Consider the following 19,978-nt stretch of genomic DNA (forward strand, 5'->3'; position numbering starts at 1 on the left):
CATTCATCAGTCTCTGGGGCTCCAAAGGGCCAAATTTGGTTATAAAGCCCACTTTTATGAGCAGTGTTACATGATGTCCACAAGCCAGTGTGAGAACTGACCCGCTTACATTTCTTTCTTCTTCATAAAGCGCAAAACTTGCAATTAAATCTGAGACATGAATAAATATACAAACAAGAACGTCAGGCAAACCCAGAGTGACTCAACATTTCTCAGCAAAAGAGGGGCTCGTCTCTCCCTTTGCCATTGTCCGTCACAAATCCCTTTCTATTTCAGATCACATGCCAAAGAGGTCACACACCATCCCCGCTCGCTCTTGCACAAACCCTCCCTGTCCACTATCTGTTGCACACAACAAAGCCTAATCTCATCGGACAACAGGTGGGCCCTAAATTTGGGCCGGGCCACCTGAGTTAGCAGTGCGGGTCAGGGGAAGTTTGGGGACGGGACTAAAGGGGGTGTGTGGTGGGATGGGCGGGAGGAGTACAAATCACTAAGTCCTCAGTAGGAAAATATCTACTCCAGACCCCCCCATAATAAAGTGAATCACGGCCTCTCCTTGCGGACACACCCCCACCTCACGCCACTCTCCCCTATTCTGCCTTTGCCTGTTGCTGTCCTCATACTCGGAGAACCCGACACCCCTCATCCAACGCTAGGGCCCCAAGCACAGTCATGTGTGAGTCTAACTAAATGTAGAGAAACTCTACACCTTCAGAACAGTGGCGAGGAGCCCCTGCCAGTTAAAGGGTTTTATATACGCAACCAGGGGGGGATACAGACAAGATAATGTTTCCAAAAAGTATCACATGAATTCATACAGACAGAGCCAAGAACGTCAAGTACAGACACTCACAACCTGCCCTCAGCAAAGACCCCTACTCAGTAACAAAAACTGCTCAAAATGCCACCTGTGTTGTCCCCAAATCCGCTGTCTGACCCAAAACATCACACCACCACGGTGACGCAAACAACATGTGACTGTCCTCTGTCACTGTCCAGATGGGTGTAAGTATCATTCCTCCTTGTAATGACCTGTGTGTGATGTGTGTGTGATTGGTGGGGTCACCTGGTTTAAAATCATGACACTGTGAATAAAGTCATGTGACGGCTGACAGGTGTTGATGGTCACATTTGGAGCACAGGGAGCATCGTCCACCCAAACCAGCTGTTTGTTGGGAGAAAATGTAAAATGTATATGTTCAAAAACTTTAGAAACAAACATCACTGCCAAGCTTTACTATATAAATACTATTTTTAGTGCACATAATATCTCCAGTATGAGGGAATTTATTTTTTATCATTTGCTGGTTTTAACTGTAATAATAATTTCCCTTCTGCACACCCCATGATGCGCATAAATTAACATAAATATTTATTTTTATTTATCAATAGACTGATAGTTTCATATGCCTTTTTTTTTAAATCCTGAAATACTGTTGACAAAAAAACCTAATGGCATCTTCAGAAAATAAAAAGTCACTCTAGCTCCACCTAGCATCACACAGCGTGATCATGAGACAACAACATAGAAATAGACCACATGTGTCAAACTCAAGGCCCACGGGCCAAATCAGGCCCGCAGTAACGTTCTGATCCGGCCCAAATCTTTTTTGTAAATGTAAGATTTAAATTTTTCATACAAATTTAAACTACCCAAACATTACTACTACTACAAACATTTTAGGCGTCCTAAAGGAAAATAATCTCAAGTGTAAATACTCAAATTAACACGGAGAACAGAAGGATCAGAGAGGGAGAACGAGAAACAGAGCTGCAGAGGAGCTTAACATCTTAGCAACATATTTCTTCATACAGTCAGTTTCGTGGTGAGTACCAATAGTAGTGAGTGATAAGTGCAACCTTATCACGTTTATTCAAAGAGAGAGAGGGAGAGAGAGTCATGCGTATTTACGCACCTGCCATGTGTGGATGTAAGTGTGTCTGTATCTGCGCATATTGGGGCGAACTCTCTGCGTGATAGAGAGACCAGAGAGGTGTAAACCCGGGGACTGTAGAGACGGTAGAGCTCTTGGTGACGTTAAATTGAAGTTTAACTCAACTTAAAGAAAAGGCTGGGAGGAAGCTATTGTTTACTTAAAGTTACAGGAGGACCACAAGGTATGGAGTGGCCCCTGATCAATTTGAGTTTGACACCCCTGAAATAGACTGACTATTGAACAGTATAATGTCCTCACAAAATCACAAGCAAGTTTAAAAAGTCACATCCACATTAATCAAATATGAACTCACAGAATCATATTAGAATTAAAAATTGTTGTGGAAATTCTCTTTCCCATTCTGCCCCGCTCCTGTTAGACTTACTATTGTACAGCATCCATATATAGGACCTATCTGGCTCAAGTTCAGAGCGTACTCATTGGCCCCATTCATTCAAAGGTCAAACAGCCGCATATTCCAAAAGTGGCGCTCTGAAAGATGGACAAGCACCAACATTTAATGCGTAGTACTCTTTGGATGGGACTCCAGTTCATGACAAGAAAATCAGCAGCGTGACACAAATGGCTGCACGCAGCTGTGTGCTGGAGTTCACCTCAGTGGTGATAGTTTAACTCATTCAGCCTATTAGAGCAGATCATGAAATAATTTTAGGGTTCTAAAGTAGTTAAACTGCTGAATTAACTGTACACAATCCAAATCTGTGCACAGTGTAAATGTAAATGGGGTGAGCAGGGTTCACAAATCAAAGTCAAACTTCACTGCTGCTGCAGGTGTTTTCACTTCGCACTGTAATTGTTCTTAATGTGCTTAATGACTGGAAGTAAGCTGAAATTCAATGCACAATTACTGTTTTTGTTGATTAGTATAGTACTACAGCAGCAATAATTGTTACAATCTAGTATTTGTCTTAGATTTGGCAAATATCTAAATAAAAAAATAGCAAACAATCTTGTCAAATCCCTAAAAACTAAGTTAGAATTAGATTTGTGCTTTGTAAGTCCAATTGTAACCTGTCTATTCTATTGTTTTGTACGGTCGCTCTTAAATTGCCTTATTTCCCACAGCCGTGAACGCATCACTCGTTGTGATTCGGCTGTGCAGCTCACAGAGAAGCGAATGTGTGTTGCATTGGATAAAATCAGGAGAGCAGAGCTGCTCTCTGGTTGGCTGGGATCAATGGCGATAAAAGCGGCCCCTCCCATTCTCCTTTTTGTGGGAATCCCCAAAACAACAACGTGCTCCGTGTTCGTCTCAAAATATTTTGGCTTTTTCGACAGCTTCAGTCCGTTTCTTCTGTTGTTATCTGTGACTCATCTCGTTTGGAGAGCGGCAGCCGGACTTACTAAGGTATCTGCGTTTTCACACATGCAACCTGCGTGAAACCAAACGTGCAAAAGACACTTATTTGTACGATTAGGAAAGTTTTGCGACTGTTTAGCTAGCTAACATTTGTCGGTCAGACTCCAAAACGTCGCGCTAACGTAATTAGCTTGTTGAGCTAGGGCGTAGTTTAGCTAGAAACTGTACGTCTGCGGACTGATGTATTGTTACACAGTCGGTGGATATTTATGTGTAAGCATATTTCGTGTGCACTTTAATGTGTGTTTGCTGAGTCATTGACGTCAAATTGCAGCTAGTTTCATTCAATTAGTGAGGGCCTTCGTCGCGACAGAAAATGGACGACAGCTAGCGTTAGCATGTTGCTTTGATTTTTTTCCCCCCCGTGCCGCCTCGTTGGTCGATAAAAGTAATTCACGGACTTCTCTTTTAAACTATAAATGTTTGAGGTGTTAACTAGAAATGTGTGTTTTATTAGCGGTAGCTGCAAAGGCTAGCAGCTAGCTAGCACAGTTTGAGTGAAAAGGCCTTGTTTTGAACTCGACGAACTCTCATTTCCTGTGTGGCTGCAACTAAATTTTAAAGTTTAGCGCTGCTTAATTTGCATGGGTTAAATATTTATGGGTGTTTTTATGTGTTTTAATTCTTTGCGTTGATTACTTCTGACTAGACTTCACAATACATATCTCAGCCTTTCTGTTTTTTCTTACGTTTAATCTCCTGATTCAAACTTTTTCTATTTTTCTTGAATTCTTGTAATTAATATGTATTTTTGTGTACGTTTTCAAGCTCTTTCAAATGTTTTTAGTGTAATTTACCATTTTTCAAAAACAACAATCATGTTAGTGTTCGAAACTTTAATTTGTCAAATGTGTGATTTGTGAAGCTTTTGACTAATTGTCGGCTTTATTTACCTTCGCTGTCTCAATGTCCTGGCTTCCTGTGTATCCCCACACTCCTGCTTCTCAGGTCTTCCTCATTTTCTCTCAACCCGGAAAGGAGGGCAGGTCAGGATGGACCAACAGGGTTTTGAAGGTCTACAGCTGAGCCAGGACACCTTCAGTGCGCTGTGGGAGAGTGTGTAAGTGACTTTTCACAATGGATAAGAGTGTAAGAAAATGTCAGTTTAGTCTCAAAAAGGTAACAAGCTCCTTTTTTTTTTAATTTTATTTTGCAGACAAACTCCCCCAATATCCACCATACCAAATCAGGTTAATGAAAGCGACACATGGAGGCCAGAGGGAGACATGATGCTGGTAAGTCGGTCCGCGCCAAGAAACATTAAACTGAATTGCTGCAAAGAACATTCTGTTAAAGATTAAATAGTCGTATGGTAGGATCTGCAGTTTGAATGTATTTGTGTCCCTCCTTTTTCAGTTTATGAATGAGCAGGTGCTGGCTGACGGGTTTGATGAGAATCTGTTTGAGCTACCCGCAGAGGTGTCGCCTAAAGATGGCGTCACCCCTCCGTCCTCCACCGTCCCCGTTACCACTGACTACCCAGGGGAATATGGCTTCCAGCTTCGCTTTCAGAAGTCTGGCACAGCCAAGTCTGTCACTTCCACTGTAAGTTTACATTTGTCTGCCTACAAAATTCCTTATGTGTTTTATTTTATCAACAATATGGATTGCATACAATTTTCAAGAGTGTATTAATCAGGCATTGTCTTTAATTGAATAATTATAAACATTCCTCCTAATAGAGATATGTGTTTACTGTACAATTGATATCAAACGTTTTGCTCAAATGTTTAAAACTTGGATTGATAGTGCAACCAAACATGGCAGGAGCGAGAGGTCTGCTGCGTCAGTCCTTTGCTTCAGACAAAGGAATTCAGCACGGTCTTGTATGTATAGCACAATTCAAGCACATTTTCAGTCATTTTAATCTAGAAACTTTGCTCCTGTTGGTTATTTTTACTCAGAAAATTACATTTTGACAGAACAGAAGTTTATTTAAGCTTTTGAAACGTTTAAGTTTTAATATTCATTTCACAGGTGGTCTCATCTTTACCCACAAAACTACCTCAAGTAAAACCAAATACCAATAATTCTCTGAATAAGTGATAAAATCACGTACCTTTGCAGCTGCGTTCACAAATCCATTCATTCTAATCTGTTGTGGCGGCGTTCATGTGGAATCTTATTCATTGTGACGATTCGCTAAATTTTAAGTTCTGGACTCAGTCAGTCTTTCCGATGAGCCAATGGCATTTGTGTTTCTGCGCTGAGTCACCCAGCAGTGCAGTGTGGTTGGTTAGGCCTGTTGAGGTTAGGGTGGTCATCCCTGATACTCCCACCCCCCTCTGCAGCTTGTGGTCTGGTCTGAGAGCAGTGCTATCTGGTTGTAAAGCGCAGCGCTGACATGACGGGACATGTTCCTGCAGTGTCTTCCGTCAGCACAGGAAGGGTTAAAAAAAAGAAAGAAAGGTAAAATAAATTTTCACTCAGTTGATTTTGTCCTCGTGGTTAATGGAGATCTCAACATGTAATTATTTTGATTTTTTTTTAAAGAGTAGTTATAGAATAGTGTTTTTTTTATTATAAGCTAATAGACTAAACAGGTTTTCATTTGTGCTTCCTTTTAGTTCTCTGAGATTCTCAACAAGCTCTATTGCCAGCTGGCAAAGACCACTCCTATTGAAGTGCTGGTGAGCAAAGAGCCTCCTCAGGGTTCTGTTCTCAGAGCCACAGCAGTCTATAAGAAGACCGAACATGTGGCGGATGTAGTCCGCAGATGTCCCCATCACCAGAACGAAGACAGTAAGAACTTTTCTTTACTACTAAGAACTTTTTTTTACTACATCATGTAATAATGCAGTTTTTTTTAATACAAATTTTTTTGCTGCCGTGTCTTCTGTTCAGCTGCGGAGCATCGCAGCCATCTTATTAGAGTGGAAGGCAGCCAGAGGGCTCAGTATTACGAGGATCTGCACACAAAAAGGCAGAGTGTGACCGTCCCCTACGAGCCCCCACAGGTATGATCGGCACACTTTTATTTTGTGTTGCTGACAAAGCACAATACTATTTATTGCTTAAATTGAATGTTGTTATCAAAATGTTGTCTAAAATGAAATACCAACTCTTGTCCTGGTTCAGCCTGGCTCTGAGATGACCACCGTCCTCCTCAGCTTCATGTGCAATAGTTCTTGCATGGGTGGCATGAACCGCAGGCCCATTCTGACCATCCTGACCCTTGAAAGTCTGGAGTAAGTAACTACATGTGGGTGTTTACAATGTCCTATATTGTGGCGATAGTTTTGCAGCCTTTTAACTCTTACTGCTGACCATTTGTTTTTCTAGGGGACTTGTGCTGGGAAGGATGTGTTTTGAGGTCCGGATCTGTGCCTGCCCAGGCAGGGACAGGAAAACTGAGGAGGACAATAAAACACCAAGCGGCACAAAACAGACCAAAAAGCGAAGTAGGGTTTTGCACGTCTATATTTAATGTCTCATCTTTTGCTTTGGTTTCCTTGTTAATTTCCTTTTTCTTCTTCTTAGAAAGTGCACCGACTGTCACTGAAACGAGCAAGAAAATGAAATCTTCCTCCAGCGCAGATGAGGAAGACAAAGAAGTTTTTGTCCTCCATGTAAGTAAGCCTACGTACATTTACACAGCTTTCACAAGGTTTCTTAAAGTCTTTGAATAACATTATTTTCTCCTCTTAGATCAAAGGAAAAGAAAGATTCGAGATGCTGAAGAAGATCAATGACGGTCTTGAGCTATTGGATAAAGAAGGGTAAGGTGTTCCCTTTAACAGTATCCAGTGTCTCTTAAACCAGCACTAGAGGTCGCTGTGTGTGGTTGTTAAACCTGCTCTGCATGCACGCCAAGGAAATGTGTGTCCTTGTACTGCGTTTATGTTTATTGCTGCATCATAAAAGTGTTGGTGAGGAGGTCAAGCTTACACAACCCAATGATAGTGTCCCTGTAACTCGTTACGTTAGTGATGAAATCAGCTGTAATATTTTATTAAAGATGTGTATAAATTTGTGTTTGAACGGTTGTTTCAGAAACAGAGTTGAATTCACATTTTAAAGGTAGGGTAGGAGATTTTGAAAATATATATAGTTAGCCAGATTTTGAAAGTAAACACACGCCCCTATCTCTCGGAGCTCACCCCGAAGCCCAAAGTGTTTTATAGCTTCCACAGATGATTCATATTCTTCGTTTTAATGCGAAACTGCCGAATTAATCAGTTGCTATCGGATTGTAAAGAGAAGTTGCACTAATTTAACAAAGTGCATCAGAATGAAATCTCCTACCCTACCTTTAATAGAACATGTTTGACCTTTTTTCCTGACTGTGTTTTTGTCACTCCAGCAAAAGATCTAAAGTCAAGCTGGAGGCCCACCCTGCCCCGACAACTGGGAAGCGACTGATGCAAAGAGGCTCTGACAGCGATTAAAGATCGCATCTTTTTTTGTTTTTCCACCTAAGAACAGCAAATCACCTCTCGCCTCAAAATCATCGTTTAAAAGTTCTGCCTGTTCTTATTTTTTTTGCTGTCTAGCTGCAAATGAGGTGTATGTGGGTGGGGATTTTATATCATTAACAAGAAACTGCCAGTTTAAAAAAAAAAAACACATATAAAACTTGAAAAAATGTTTACTTCCCTGTTCAGACACTGGTTTCCTTTTTGATGATTTTTTTTTATAATAATCCGTTCTTTGTGTGTCTGTTGGGAATTATGGCCAAGTCTGTTAAACATTGCATAAAATTAAAGATTAAAGTAAAGCAATATTAATGCTCATGGTATTAAGAAATCCTATTTTCTTGTCTCAACAAGCTGTAAACATGTATGTCAGGATTTTTTTTTTTCAGACTAGCTTTAGTAGCTGATGGGGCTGGCTGGATCACCCCAATAACATGTTACCCCATAATTTTTATACACAACAGTGTGTCAATGTTTCCTGATGTAAAATAGAATTTTGTGTTATTGAGCCCAAACCCCCTTCATGTATATGGATTATTATATACACCATTAAATTTCAGGGTCCAACTGTCACTGTGACTTTTTTAAAAAAGTTTCCCAGCATAGATGACGTATGATCAGCACTTCACGTCAATGTGACCAATTACTGTCCCACGCCAAGACCACTTGTTTTTACACTGCCTGCATGTTATGCATAAAACTATGTTTTTATGTTTCTGTATCTTTATAGATTATTTTAGAACTTTAGTTTTTTTTATATAAGAAGTTTGTTTCTATATTTTTGTCATTTTTTCATGGCTTTTGTATTTGCATTTATGTCAGAGCGTTAAGCCACAAATAAATGTGTCTTGTATCACACAAATGTTTATCACTTTGCATGTTGGGAGCGTGGGTGGAGAACAGGCTGTCTGTGAAGGTGGGGGTGTTTCTCTGAATCAATGGAGCCTTGTGATGCCAGTCAAATGTGCTGTGCCTATGAAGTATTATATGATCATGCAACAGGGTTAACAGGTCATTTCCTTCCGTTCACGGGCAGATGAAGCATCTCTTAACTAGGGTGAGTGACGGCACATTACATTATGTTTCTTTTTTACACATTTAAGTGTTAAAAATGATCCTGTGTTCAGTCTGTGGTTGTTTTTGTTTCAGTGCAGCCTATGCTTCAGAAAATGTTTGTGTTAATCTGTTGGGGTAAGTATTTATTTTTCTGGATTAGATGATCAACATTTATCCCTCTTTTATGTCAATTGTCTGCCTCAACTGAAGCCTCAGGAAACTAGAATAAAAAATAAATATAAAATGTATGTAGCTGCTTGTGAGATTCTGTTTCCAACATGTTTTGAAGTCAGTTGTTAAACTCTAAAAAATAACATTTGATTTGCATTTATTAATCCTGTTGTTAAATGCAAATCTGAAGATATAAAAACACCGGCACTGCTTCCTGGTTTAAGATGAACCTCTGGTGGACACATACTCAGACTCCTGCCTCCTGTCTGTAGGCCTCTCCTCGGCTCTGATGTTACTGCACAGCACCGCAGAGCGACAGTACTTTATTCCAAACATGAATCTCACCTGGAACGACGCCAGGAACCACTGCCAGGTACAACACCCGAGTGCTAGGTTGTATGAGTGGAAGTAGACCTTAGCCTTTGTGAGTACTGGTGGTATCTTTGATGCCATCGTGAAACCGAAATCCACTCATTTGTGTCCCTGCTAAGAGTAAACGGAGAAATCTTAATAGGATTCCCACAGCTATGCGTTAGTAGCATCACACCTACGATTGGTTTTTCTGCTGTATACTTGGTTACCATGGTGACAAAGTCCGTCCTGAGTTGGACGCCGGGTACTTCTTCTGCTGCTTTCTGACCGTTGATTCACCTGTCAAAGACTGACTGGAAGCTTCCTCGTCCTGTCAGGTCTGCTTCAAAGAGCTGGTGACTCTGACCCCTGAAAACAGCCAGGCCATCGCCAATAGGATCAGCTCCGACCACTGGATCGGCCTTCGCAAGACCATCATTCCCAAAACCAACTCCACGGGCAATTCCACCAGCAATACCACCAACTACGCCACCAGCAACTTTACCTGGAGCTCCAACGGCAACTTTACCTGGAGCTCCAACAGCTACTTAATGAACAACTCGACCAGGAACACCACTAGCAATTCAACCAGCTCCCGTACTATGTCCTGGACTCTATGGGCCAATGGTGATCCTCTTGCCTTCCAGAACTGGTACCCTGGTTGGCCAGTGTTCAAATCCACCATCCCAAAGAGTGACTGCTGCAGCTGTTCCTGCACCTGTCCAGCAAAACCAACCCCGACTATGTCGAGCTTCACCACCAGATACACACAATTTACAACAACCCAAAACAGACCGAATATCACCAATTCAAGCACAACTACAAACACAACCGACATACCCAACACAACCGACTTAACTGATCTAACCGACTTCACTGACTTCACAGCTCAAAATGTGACAGACTTCACTTCGTTTGTTAACTCCAACAACACTAACAGCACGACAACTTTACGACCTCGCACAAACAGTACAACGTCATTCACCACGGCCACTCCCTACACGACAACAGAACTGCCGATAGAAGCAACATGTTCACGCTCACCTATGCCGACACCAGACGTCCCAGAGGCCGAAGACAATTACATTGAAGATTCTTGTGTGGCGATGCTCAGCTTTGGGCCTTGGGTTGAAAAGAACTGTTTGGAGGTGCTGCCCTTTATTTGTTACGAAGGTAGGACTGTCGGTAAAGGCCTGCCATCATAGCGATGGATCTATTTACCTTCTTTTACGTGTCTTCCATCTTCTCCTTTTCAGATCGTTTCTACAGCAATGTCACCATGACCCTGGTGACTGCAAACAACGCCACCCTGAAGTGGGAGTCTGCTGGTGATGGCATCAGCCATTACCGTATTGCGGTCAATCCGAACGACACGGTGGAATACCAGCAGCGCCCTAATCTGACCTGTGACCTTTTCAATTTGAAACCAGGAACCCAGTACAAAGTCCAGGTGATCCCCGTAAAGTGTGAGAGAGATCTCACCCCAGGGAATGTCACCTTCTACACCAGTGAGTGTCAGCTGGCTGCCCTCAAATTGTATTAGTATTAGTATTAGTATGTATAGTATTAGTACAGGGGGTATGGGGGTGTCAGAGCAGTAGTTTATTAGCGTCAACACCTAATTGTAACTCTGTTTATGTCTCCTTTTTTTTGCAGAACCTAACAAAGTCGCAAACCTCTCATACAGCAATGTGACAGACACATCTGTCTCTCTGAGCTGGGACAAACCGCTTGGAAACCTGGGTTTCTATTTTGTTAAGTACGATAAGGAGATTAAAACCTATGTGGAGCGTGTGGACGTTAGTGGCTTGACACCTGGAAGCAATTACACCTTCACTGTCATCTCAGCAGTAGAGGACAATTCTACCTGTAGTGAAGAAAGTTACATCACAGTGTATACCAGTGAGTGCATATCGCAGATAACAGATCGTGTTGTTTAGTGATACTGAACTTGAAACAGGAAGTGTGCTCAGATCAGCACAGGCAAAATCAGAAGCACCATCTAACGGCTGTTTGTTCCCTTTCAGAGCCTGGTAAAGTGTCCAACCTCAAAGTGTCTAATTACACAGACGTGTCACTGTGCCTTACATGGGATCAACCCATAGGGGGAGTCAAAGATTATGTGGTGTGGACAATAAACGGAGGAAACCTGTATGTATATTTTTGTGATGAATTCATATATAAAAGCTCTTGCCAGATCAGTAACTGATTCTCTTTTTGGCAGAACTTTCAATATGACGAATAGACCTGAGTTTAAAGTGTCCGGGCTGCAGATGGCCACCAACATAACCTTCATTGTGGCAGCACGGAACCACGACGAGCAGAACGGAGAGAACCAAACCATCCATGGCTACACTGGTAATTCTTTAGTTAGTTTTTGTTTTTTGTTTGCCACAAACAGAAACTGTTTAATGCTGTGTTGAAACTCACTCTGTGTCTCCTCTACATAGCCCCGGGAAAAGTTGAAAACTTGACTTTGACTTCAGAGAGTAACTCAATCGCAGCCTCCTGGAGCTTTCCTAATGCTATTCACATATATTTCAATGTGAAGGTCAAGTGGAATGAAGCAGTGGAGTGTGAAAAAAATGTTACAGAGAATGATTATAAATTCACGGGTCTGAAGACCGCAGCCTACTACACTGTCATTGTCACCGCTGTGAGCGGAGGGATCAAAGGGTTTCCTGTGGAGAGCTCTAAATTTACCAGTGAGCTGCTTTTATACATGTATTTGATAATGTGGTCATTTATTATCATTATATTGATCTTTGTAATTGTTCAATTTTAAAACGTGACACTCTCAGTTTATGTTTCATGATGATGATCTGATCGTTTTCTCTCTGTCTTTGTTTTCAGCCCCTCTTCAGCCTAGAAGCGCCAAAGCCATTAATACCACTAAAAACACAATCACTTTTGAGTGGGAACCCCCTAAGAATGCTGGAAGCACCACATACTTTGTCACTATTTCCTCCAGCTTCTGGAACATTGCTCGGAATACTACTGTAACAGGCACCATTTATAAATTTGAAAGTTTGAAATCAGGGAGCAATTACACGTTTGAAGTGTCTACATGGGCAGGTGACCTGCGGAGTAATCCGACAACAGTGAGCGCTTATACAGGTGAGACTCTCCGCTAACTAACAGAGCACTGTGGACAGTATTTACACACATGCAAATCTGAAAAATGTAAAATGAGTGGAGTGTATGCTTTTCTAGCTTGCTGATAACACCACACCACTCTGTTTGTCTGTTTGTCCCACAGAACCAGACGAAAGGGAAGTCACTCTGTCAGTTCTGTGTTCCTCTTCGACCGCTCTCCTCTGTGACAGCCGGACCACAAGAGAAAATTTGTTTAAACAGGTAGGTGTATCAGGGAGGTTAATGTAATGAGACAGAAGGTGAAGTGGAGGGAGATGTGGTTTAAAAAAAAAAAAAAAAACAAAAAAAGATTTTTTTTTTTTTGCAGTGGAGGGCTCATTTTCAAACAAAACTCGGAGGCGATGTTTCTTGGAAGTTCCAAAACGTGACAAGGCCCACAGACACAGTGTGATTTCATTAAGTTGTTTGTATCCAGATTGTACTGGTGAAGGTGTGTTTGACAGATATTTTAGATGTTTATCAGCAACTTCTTTTATTAGTTAGAGTGTATTAAGAATAGAGAATGTTAAGCTGCAGAATGATAATTGAATTTAGATGGCTTATCATACATAAATGTATTCTTCTTGTATACTTCTAACAAGGTAAAGATGTCTAATTTATCATTAATAAAACAAATAAAATGTATGTATGTACAGCGCAGACAAAAAAAATAAAGAAACTTGGAAGAAAAATGCAGTTTTGCTGCTTTTATCAATAATAAAGCAAGGATCACCCTGACCTGACGAGATGAGGTCAGGTCAGCAGTTACAAACACAAAAGTCACGTAAAAAAAACAACAAAAACGGACAGAGGCGTTATCAGATTCAGGTTTGAGCCGGCAGCCTGAACACACTGTACAACTAACAGCATATTATGTAACACCTATAACCGTCTCTGACATGGTGGCGTTAACACCCAGCTGCCAGTTTCCCTTTTTTAAATGTTTTATTTTCATTCTCCTGCAATGAAGAGACTATGAGGAAGGGGTGGAGTGGTTAAATGTGTGAAAATGAGAATATGTCAAATCAAGAAAAACAGCAGATGTGAAAGAACATGCAGCAGCAGCATGGATTCATCACTGGGACGCCAAGAGGACGATGCCAAGAGGGAGACACTGACAGGTTGGCTTCTAAGGAGAACTATTGTTTATTATGTGGGTTGTGTCATAAGTTGAGGGCAGGAAGGCACCTACTGGACAGATTAACAACAAGCAAAGCTGTAGTTTTATCTTAATGAGTGTCAGAAGGTGAAAACTAACAGATGGAGCTTTAAAGGTAGGGTAGGAGATTTTGAAAACTCAGTGAGAGTCAGCCAGATTTCAAAAGTAAACACATGCCCCTTTCTCTCGGAGCTCACCCCGAAGCCACGCCTCCCAATCACATGGACGCGCATTACCAGAAGACGAGCTGCAGGTCTGTGACTTCGGCCATCATGCACGTACCTCTCTGGTGCGCGCAGAGCAGGAAGAGAGTGACAACCAGCCAATACTCCATGCAGGGTCCACCCGGAGGATTGGCTGATGTTTTTAGCGTTTTATAGCTTCCACAGATGATTCATATTCTTCATTTTAATGTGAAACTGCTGAACTAATCGGTTGCTATCAGATTGTAAAGAGAAGTTACACTAATTTAACAAAAAGTGCATCAGAATGAAATCTCCTACCCTACCTTTAAATAAGCAGAGTGTTCTTTAAGTACTTAGGCTAAAATTATGGATGAAAGACTGTGACAATATTAATATGAATTTGAAAGTCAAAAAGTAATGTACACATCTACATAACCTTTTTTTTTTTTACCCCTTACAGATACAGGATATTGTCAACGTTGTCATCTGACACCTGGGATTACTGTTACCATGGCAACAATATCAGTGATTATAGGAATATTCATATTCTTCATTTTATTTGGTGAGTACAGAAGTGTCAAATATACATGTTGATAAATAATATAAATATATGCAGCACACACAGTTGCAGAACATTATTACTGCATTGCATAGCCTTCTCAGCTGATGATTGAACGGTTGCATTTGTCAGTCACATGGACAGCTGCGCCCAAAGTGGATCAGTCCTCTATAGTATCTGGGACGGAGTTGCTGGAGCAGTGCCACAAAGAGCGCCATGATCTCAACCTGATGCTTCACACTGTCACTCAAGGTGATTCAAACTCGCTGCAAGTTTTGGGTTGTTTTTTGTGTGGACGAGATGTTACAGGCGAAGCTCTCATGAAACCAGTATTAACCAAAGGTTTGTGGGATCTCTGCGTGGAAGACTCCAGGTGCCGTTTGTGTCCTGACGGTTGGCTCTGGTGGGGCGGTCACTGCTACTTCTTCTCATCTGGACTGCAGGAAAATCGTCAGTGGAATGAGAGCACTGAGTTCTGCCAGCAACACAACAGCAGCCTGGCGATAATCAGAGACTCTGCAGAGATGGTAACTGCACTGTAGAAAACAACTGTTCCTCCTATTGTGGAGAAACCCCACAAAAAAGAAAGAGACAGACGTAATAACAAGAAAAGCTGTCTGTTAACGTAAAACTACTTATTCATTTCCATAGTTGCCCAACAATTAAACACATAAAGAATGCTTCCACCACAGGATTTTATTCAAGGAGAGATGTTGAAGTTTTCCCAGGTTCCTTTCCTGTGGGTGGGACTGACAGACACCAAGCAGGAGGGTCAGTGGCTATGGGAGGACGGGACAGACGTCCAGCACTACATGCCGTAAGTCCCCTATCTACTACAGGGTGCTTTCTGACTTGCTGGTGGAAAAGTTTTAATCTCCACCTCCTGTGAACACTGGCTCTAGACTGAGCCACTACCATGGACTGCAATCTGAACCTCACCACTAGATGTCACTGGAATACAACAAAGTGGTCCTTTAAAAATCAATGTTTGAGACGTTACTGTGAAGCAGTAGGTTTATTTGTTGATACAATTAATAAAACAAAAACACTGTATGAAATAAAATACAATATATTTTTAAATATTCAAAATGAAGTATACAAATTAGTAAAAAAAAAACTAGACATTTTGATTATTGTTTTAGATTATATTAATTTGTTAACCATTAGAATACCAAGTGATACACTTTAATTCATAGAATTACCATAAAAAATTACTTAAACCTCAAAATATTTAGGTCTAGATTTGGTTTATTACAACATTATTGCATATATATACATATACATACAATATATACAATAACACAACTTTTCTCTCTCACTCTCTCTCTCTCTCTCTGTGTGTGTGTTTTAAAGGTTGGAGGTCCAGTGGGATGCTGATCACAGGGACTGTGCAGACCTGAGGGGAGATGGGAGCGTCTTTGCTGCTGACTGTGAGGCTTATGGACCCTGGGTTTGCAAGAGAGCCTCCTGACAGGCAGCTCACACACATCAGCTGGCAAATCACTGACTAAAACAGAATAACAGCACAAGCTTCTGTCTGAAATACATGTTATGAAGTGTGATACATCAATAAATTACTATTATTCATATATATAAAATCTACTCTGTGCATAGCTGAAAGATAAATGAACACGTGTTTGCATACGCACATCTTTACACCCTTGTAAATGTAAAATTGTAATAGGACATTTTTTTTAGCATATCCAGCTTCAATTTTGGACAATAAATTCTTCAAATTTTTAAATTTCAAAATAAAAGTTTTTACTCAAAATTGTGTTTTATTGTGGCGTAAAAACAGCTGTTAGCCCTTATGGTCATCACTTGCTGTCCAAAGTCAGTATGAGTCAGTATACATTTTTTTTAAGTAACATTCATAGAAACTTTCTGATGTCATTTCCTCAGTTTGTTGAGATTTTGTGTGGCTGGATGACGGTCATGAGTGTGCGGCCGTCCATAGGGGCGAACAGAGGGTACAGCTTCCCTCTGAAGCTTCCGGTGAAGGTGTAGATGTGCGACTTGGTCTCTGCGTTGTAGAAGGAGATCTGACCTTCCTCGTAGTCTAAGTAGATCCCTATCCGACGGGGCACAAGGCCGATGGGGAGCAGCGTCTCAGGCTTGCTGCAAGCGTAGAATTGGTTGGTGCTGCGCCACAGGACCCAGTAGCCCTGCTTTGGGGTCATGGGGAAACGCCCAATGCGTTTAGAATCAGCAGACGTTAGTCCAATGCGCCAGTAGCCGTTGTTGGCTATGTCCACCTCCCAGTAGTGGCGGCCGCTGCCGTATCCCTCCCAGGCCAGCACGCAGGGCCAGCTGTCAAAACGCTGGGAACTGTAAGGCGGGTCGGACTCCGTGTGGCCCTCCTGGACTTTACGCTGGTCGTCTGAGAGTAGCAGCCAAGGATGGTTGGTCATGGGGTCCAGAATCACATCAGCTGTCAGGCAAAAAAAAAAAAAGATAAATCAGCTGTCACCGTTTGGTGGTTTTCTGTCATATAAGCTGATTTTACCTCCTGCACTGCAAATCCAACTCCACACTGGAAGCAGAGACACACAGAATTATTATAACAGGCAACAACAGCAGGTTTAAATGAATCATTTTACTCTTGTTTACATGTTTAAAAAATCCACACCTGAGTTGGGGATGTATCTTGGAATTCCTGCTGTCCAGGTCCTTTGCTTTGCCAGTAACCATAACTGTGGAATCATTCTCTGAAAAAGAAACATTTGACAGACTCAGATGGAGGCCTCACACTGTTAATTAGCAGTATGGCTAATACGGCTAGCTGACAAAAAGCTCTTCTTTTAAACTACGGTAACTAAATCTTAAATGGTCATGGGTGTGCACACATTCTGAAGGGGATCCGCTCTAGCATGTAGAGCACTGCATCATCAGCGAACAGGGTGATAAATTGTCTGTGGATTCTTTACTGTCAATCATCACAGACTTTAGATGCTCTTGGTAATCAGGGCAGTTGTATAAACTCAATCACTGAGTTTATTTATTGATGCATTGCACGCAAGGGCAGGGTTCACTCATATCGCACGTAACATACACACATAACAAATCCTTTTATAACCCGCTCATGTCCAGGCTGCATGGCATCAAATATTAACATCTGCTCTGCCAACTGTGCTTTACAGCTTCACCTCTGGTTATCAGAGCAACCAGGGAATTCTGATAAGTTACAATGCTTTCTATTTCATTTACTGGGTGACGTTTTGAGCCAGCATGGACTCACCGTGCTGTCTTTCTTAAGCAGAGACCAGGTGATGAACTCCAGCAGAGGCAGCAGCTTCACAAGCTTTTTCTTCTTTAGGGTGAGCAGACGCAGCACCCTGCCCAGCTCCTCACTTGGCACTCCACAGCTCTGCAAATATAAAGACACATGTCAGATGTGAGATTTGGAGTCACTTTCTGGCACACTTTCTGTTTCTAGTTGGCTGAAAAGACTCCTCACCTCAATTGCCTTCTGCAGCTCCTTTGCCCACTCCATGATCCTCATCTGGGCGTCCTCACTGGCATATTTGTCATCTTTACTTTCATCCTCTCGACTCTCAGAGGGCCAGGGGTTCACTTTCAGGAGCTAAAGATGCAGATTTAGTGATTAAGTATTTAGATTATAAGTATAAAATCCTCTATATATGTCAACAGGAGTAAGTCTTGACCTTATCAACGTGGCGGAGTTCTTCGGCCCACTCCAGGATCAGTTTCCTGCTCTCCTCCAGACTACGCTCTGTACGCTGGTCTGATCTCTGGCTCTCTTTTGTGCTGAGGCCTTCTTCAGGGTCACTGCTGCCCTGCTGGAGACATATCAGTCCATTAGATATAAATCCGAGTGCGATGGTCTCATGGAAAACATGTTACCAAAAGGTGGCTGGCGAAAAAGTATTTTACACAATGTAACTTATTTAAAAGTGCATTAAAAATAATAATAAAAAGCTTTTACTTCAACAATACATTTTTAAGTGACTTTTTTCTAAGAGTAGTTCATGTTAATTAACTTATTTTACAGAGATTTGAGTATTTGGTTTACAGTGCAACCTTGTTTACGTAGAGGTGATCGAAAGTGAGCTAAACCAGCTAAAGCTAATTCCCCGCTGATAACAACTCTATGCTGATCTGAAAAGGTTAATGCTCCACTGTGACTGATGCTCCACCTGATTGTGGGAAACCAGGCTGTAAATAAATCCTATCAGTTCCTTCCCGCCCTATTGACCCCATCTTCCGTTTCTGCATTGACACGCAACTGTCAATCCGATAGGAACGATTATCCGATCTGTGCAGCAGGTCATAAATCCAGCCTCACTTTAATTAAACATTTTCACTTGAGTTGGCACTCAATTCTTAAACATGGATACTTTTTGTTTGCCCCCATTAAAATGTTTTTCCTCATTCTTCCCCATCCTACCTTGCAGACTTGGTCCACCTGCTCCTTCCAGTGCTGGATGAACTGCACACACTCCTGCAGGCTGCGGAGATCCTTCAGGTTGTTCTGACGAGGGTGTTGCTGCAGGAGACACAACAGGTTACAGACACACACAAACACACAACACAGCAACAGGAGAAAAGTGTTTAAATGTGGATTTTACCTGTGAGTGTTTCGTGAGGTAGCTCGGGGGGGTCTGCCTGCTGGGGGCCGAGCTGTGAGTCTGGACGCTCTCATCAGGAAGGGTCCAGCGTACGGCCCCGATGGAGCTGCTCTGGGTGGTGCTGCTGTCCTCGGCCTTCAGCAGTATGCTCACCCCTACAGCGTGGGTTAACATGATTATTATAAATAAACCACCTACTTTGATTCTCAGTATGATTGGTGGTGTGGTGTTGGTATTTATAAGGATCCATTATCAGCCCTCTGCAGGGCTGTAAAGGCTGGTGATGATAAAACATGTGTGTGTAAAGGTGGCAGTGACTATGTGAAAATATAAAAACACCTACTTTTTTCAGGCTTTAGGATACTTTTCTTTTCCATAGTGATTTCCTCACTCCTTACTGTATGGAACACACATAAAGGATGTATATTACACAATGTATATATGCAGGGCCGGCCCAAGGCATATGTGAAATATGCTGTCGCTTAGGGCCCCCAAGAGCACCAAAAGTCGATGATAAAATATTTATTTTATATTTAAAAAAATAACATTAATTAATACAAACGAGATGATATTACACATTCAGTAGCGTGTATTACACACAGTGCAGCCTATAGGATGATGAAGCATCTGATGCTGAGGTGGTGGTATGAAATTTTGCTTAGGGGCCCATAAATGCTTGGGCCGGCCCTGTATATATTATATTCAAGCTTTAAAATACATGGGGCTAGTATAATATTACATGGGATATATTTTTATGTAATATTTAACATTATTTCAAATAATAATAAAATAGTTTTATTTGTTTAGAATTTACAAATATGGATATACATTCAAGCCTAATCTTTAAAATAAAATAAAATAAAATAAAATAAAATAAAATAAAATAAAATAACAGATATAAACACATATTCGAAGATTTAAAATAATCAATAATCATATAGAGTCTGTCACAGTACCGTTTGTCAGATGGAGCGCTGAAGGTGCAGCTCTGCAGGTGGAGAAGACTGGACAACCTCTGCAGTCCGTCCAATCTATTT

At 41.5% G+C, this 19,978-nt stretch overlaps 4 protein-coding genes across 7 annotated transcripts; 3 read left to right on the plus strand and 1 right to left on the minus strand.

The window, feature by feature from the left end:
- The first annotated feature begins 4,270 nt into the window (after positions 1-4,270).
- On the plus strand, positions 4,271-7,957 carry tp53 (tumor protein p53). Its single transcript, XM_028429176.1, has 10 exons — positions 4,271-4,381; positions 4,478-4,556; positions 4,678-4,866; positions 5,889-6,063; positions 6,166-6,278; positions 6,400-6,509; positions 6,604-6,722; positions 6,802-6,890; positions 6,970-7,040; positions 7,625-7,957. The coding sequence occupies exons 1-10, from the start codon at positions 4,314-4,316 to the stop codon at positions 7,707-7,709; spliced, it is 1,098 nt and encodes a 365-aa protein (XP_028284977.1). The 5' UTR covers positions 4,271-4,313; the 3' UTR covers positions 7,710-7,957.
- Positions 7,958-8,091: 134 nt separating this feature from the next.
- LOC114450771 (fibronectin) lies at positions 8,092-13,003 on the plus strand. Of its 2 annotated transcripts, none has more exons than XM_028429146.1 (12): positions 8,092-8,793; positions 8,891-8,927; positions 9,236-9,336; positions 9,653-10,487; positions 10,571-10,822; positions 10,971-11,216; positions 11,342-11,465; positions 11,539-11,672; positions 11,765-12,019; positions 12,168-12,431; positions 12,574-12,671; positions 12,778-13,003. In XM_028429146.1, the coding sequence occupies exons 1-12, from the start codon at positions 8,773-8,775 to the stop codon at positions 12,859-12,861; spliced, it is 2,451 nt and encodes an 816-aa protein (XP_028284947.1). In that variant the 5' UTR covers positions 8,092-8,772; the 3' UTR covers positions 12,862-13,003. The 2 variants fall into 2 exon arrangements, with proteins under 2 accessions (XP_028284947.1, XP_028284948.1); XM_028429147.1 differs by having other exon boundaries at positions 8,761-8,793; positions 8,886-8,927.
- Positions 13,004-13,425: 422 nt separating this feature from the next.
- LOC114450801 (CD209 antigen-like protein C) lies at positions 13,426-15,859 on the plus strand. Of its 2 annotated transcripts, none has more exons than XM_028429191.1 (6): positions 13,426-13,570; positions 14,254-14,355; positions 14,485-14,604; positions 14,695-14,879; positions 15,045-15,169; positions 15,706-15,859. In XM_028429191.1, the coding sequence occupies exons 1-6, from the start codon at positions 13,459-13,461 to the stop codon at positions 15,821-15,823; spliced, it is 762 nt and encodes a 253-aa protein (XP_028284992.1). In that variant the 5' UTR covers positions 13,426-13,458; the 3' UTR covers positions 15,824-15,859. The 2 variants fall into 2 exon arrangements, with proteins under 2 accessions (XP_028284992.1, XP_028284993.1); XM_028429192.1 differs by having other exon boundaries at positions 14,719-14,879.
- Positions 15,583-19,971, minus strand: LOC114450788 (E3 ubiquitin-protein ligase TRIM39). Of its 2 annotated transcripts, none has more exons than XM_028429174.1 (10): positions 19,898-19,971; positions 19,285-19,338; positions 18,942-19,096; positions 18,761-18,859; positions 18,018-18,149; positions 17,810-17,935; positions 17,591-17,719; positions 16,982-17,060; positions 16,859-16,885; positions 15,583-16,783 (listed from the first exon to the last, which is right to left on the minus strand). In XM_028429174.1, the coding sequence occupies exons 2-10, from the start codon at positions 19,316-19,318 to the stop codon at positions 16,251-16,253; spliced, it is 1,314 nt and encodes a 437-aa protein (XP_028284975.1). In that variant the 5' UTR covers positions 19,319-19,338; positions 19,898-19,971; the 3' UTR covers positions 15,583-16,250. The 2 variants fall into 2 exon arrangements, with proteins under 2 accessions (XP_028284975.1, XP_028284974.1); XM_028429173.1 differs by having other exon boundaries at positions 18,018-18,152.
- Between the last annotated feature and the right edge of the window lie 7 nt (positions 19,972-19,978).

This window comes from Parambassis ranga, chromosome 18 (assembly GCF_900634625.1).
Source record: "Parambassis ranga chromosome 18, fParRan2.1, whole genome shotgun sequence".
Lineage (NCBI taxonomy): Eukaryota > Metazoa > Chordata > Actinopteri > Ambassidae > Parambassis > Parambassis ranga.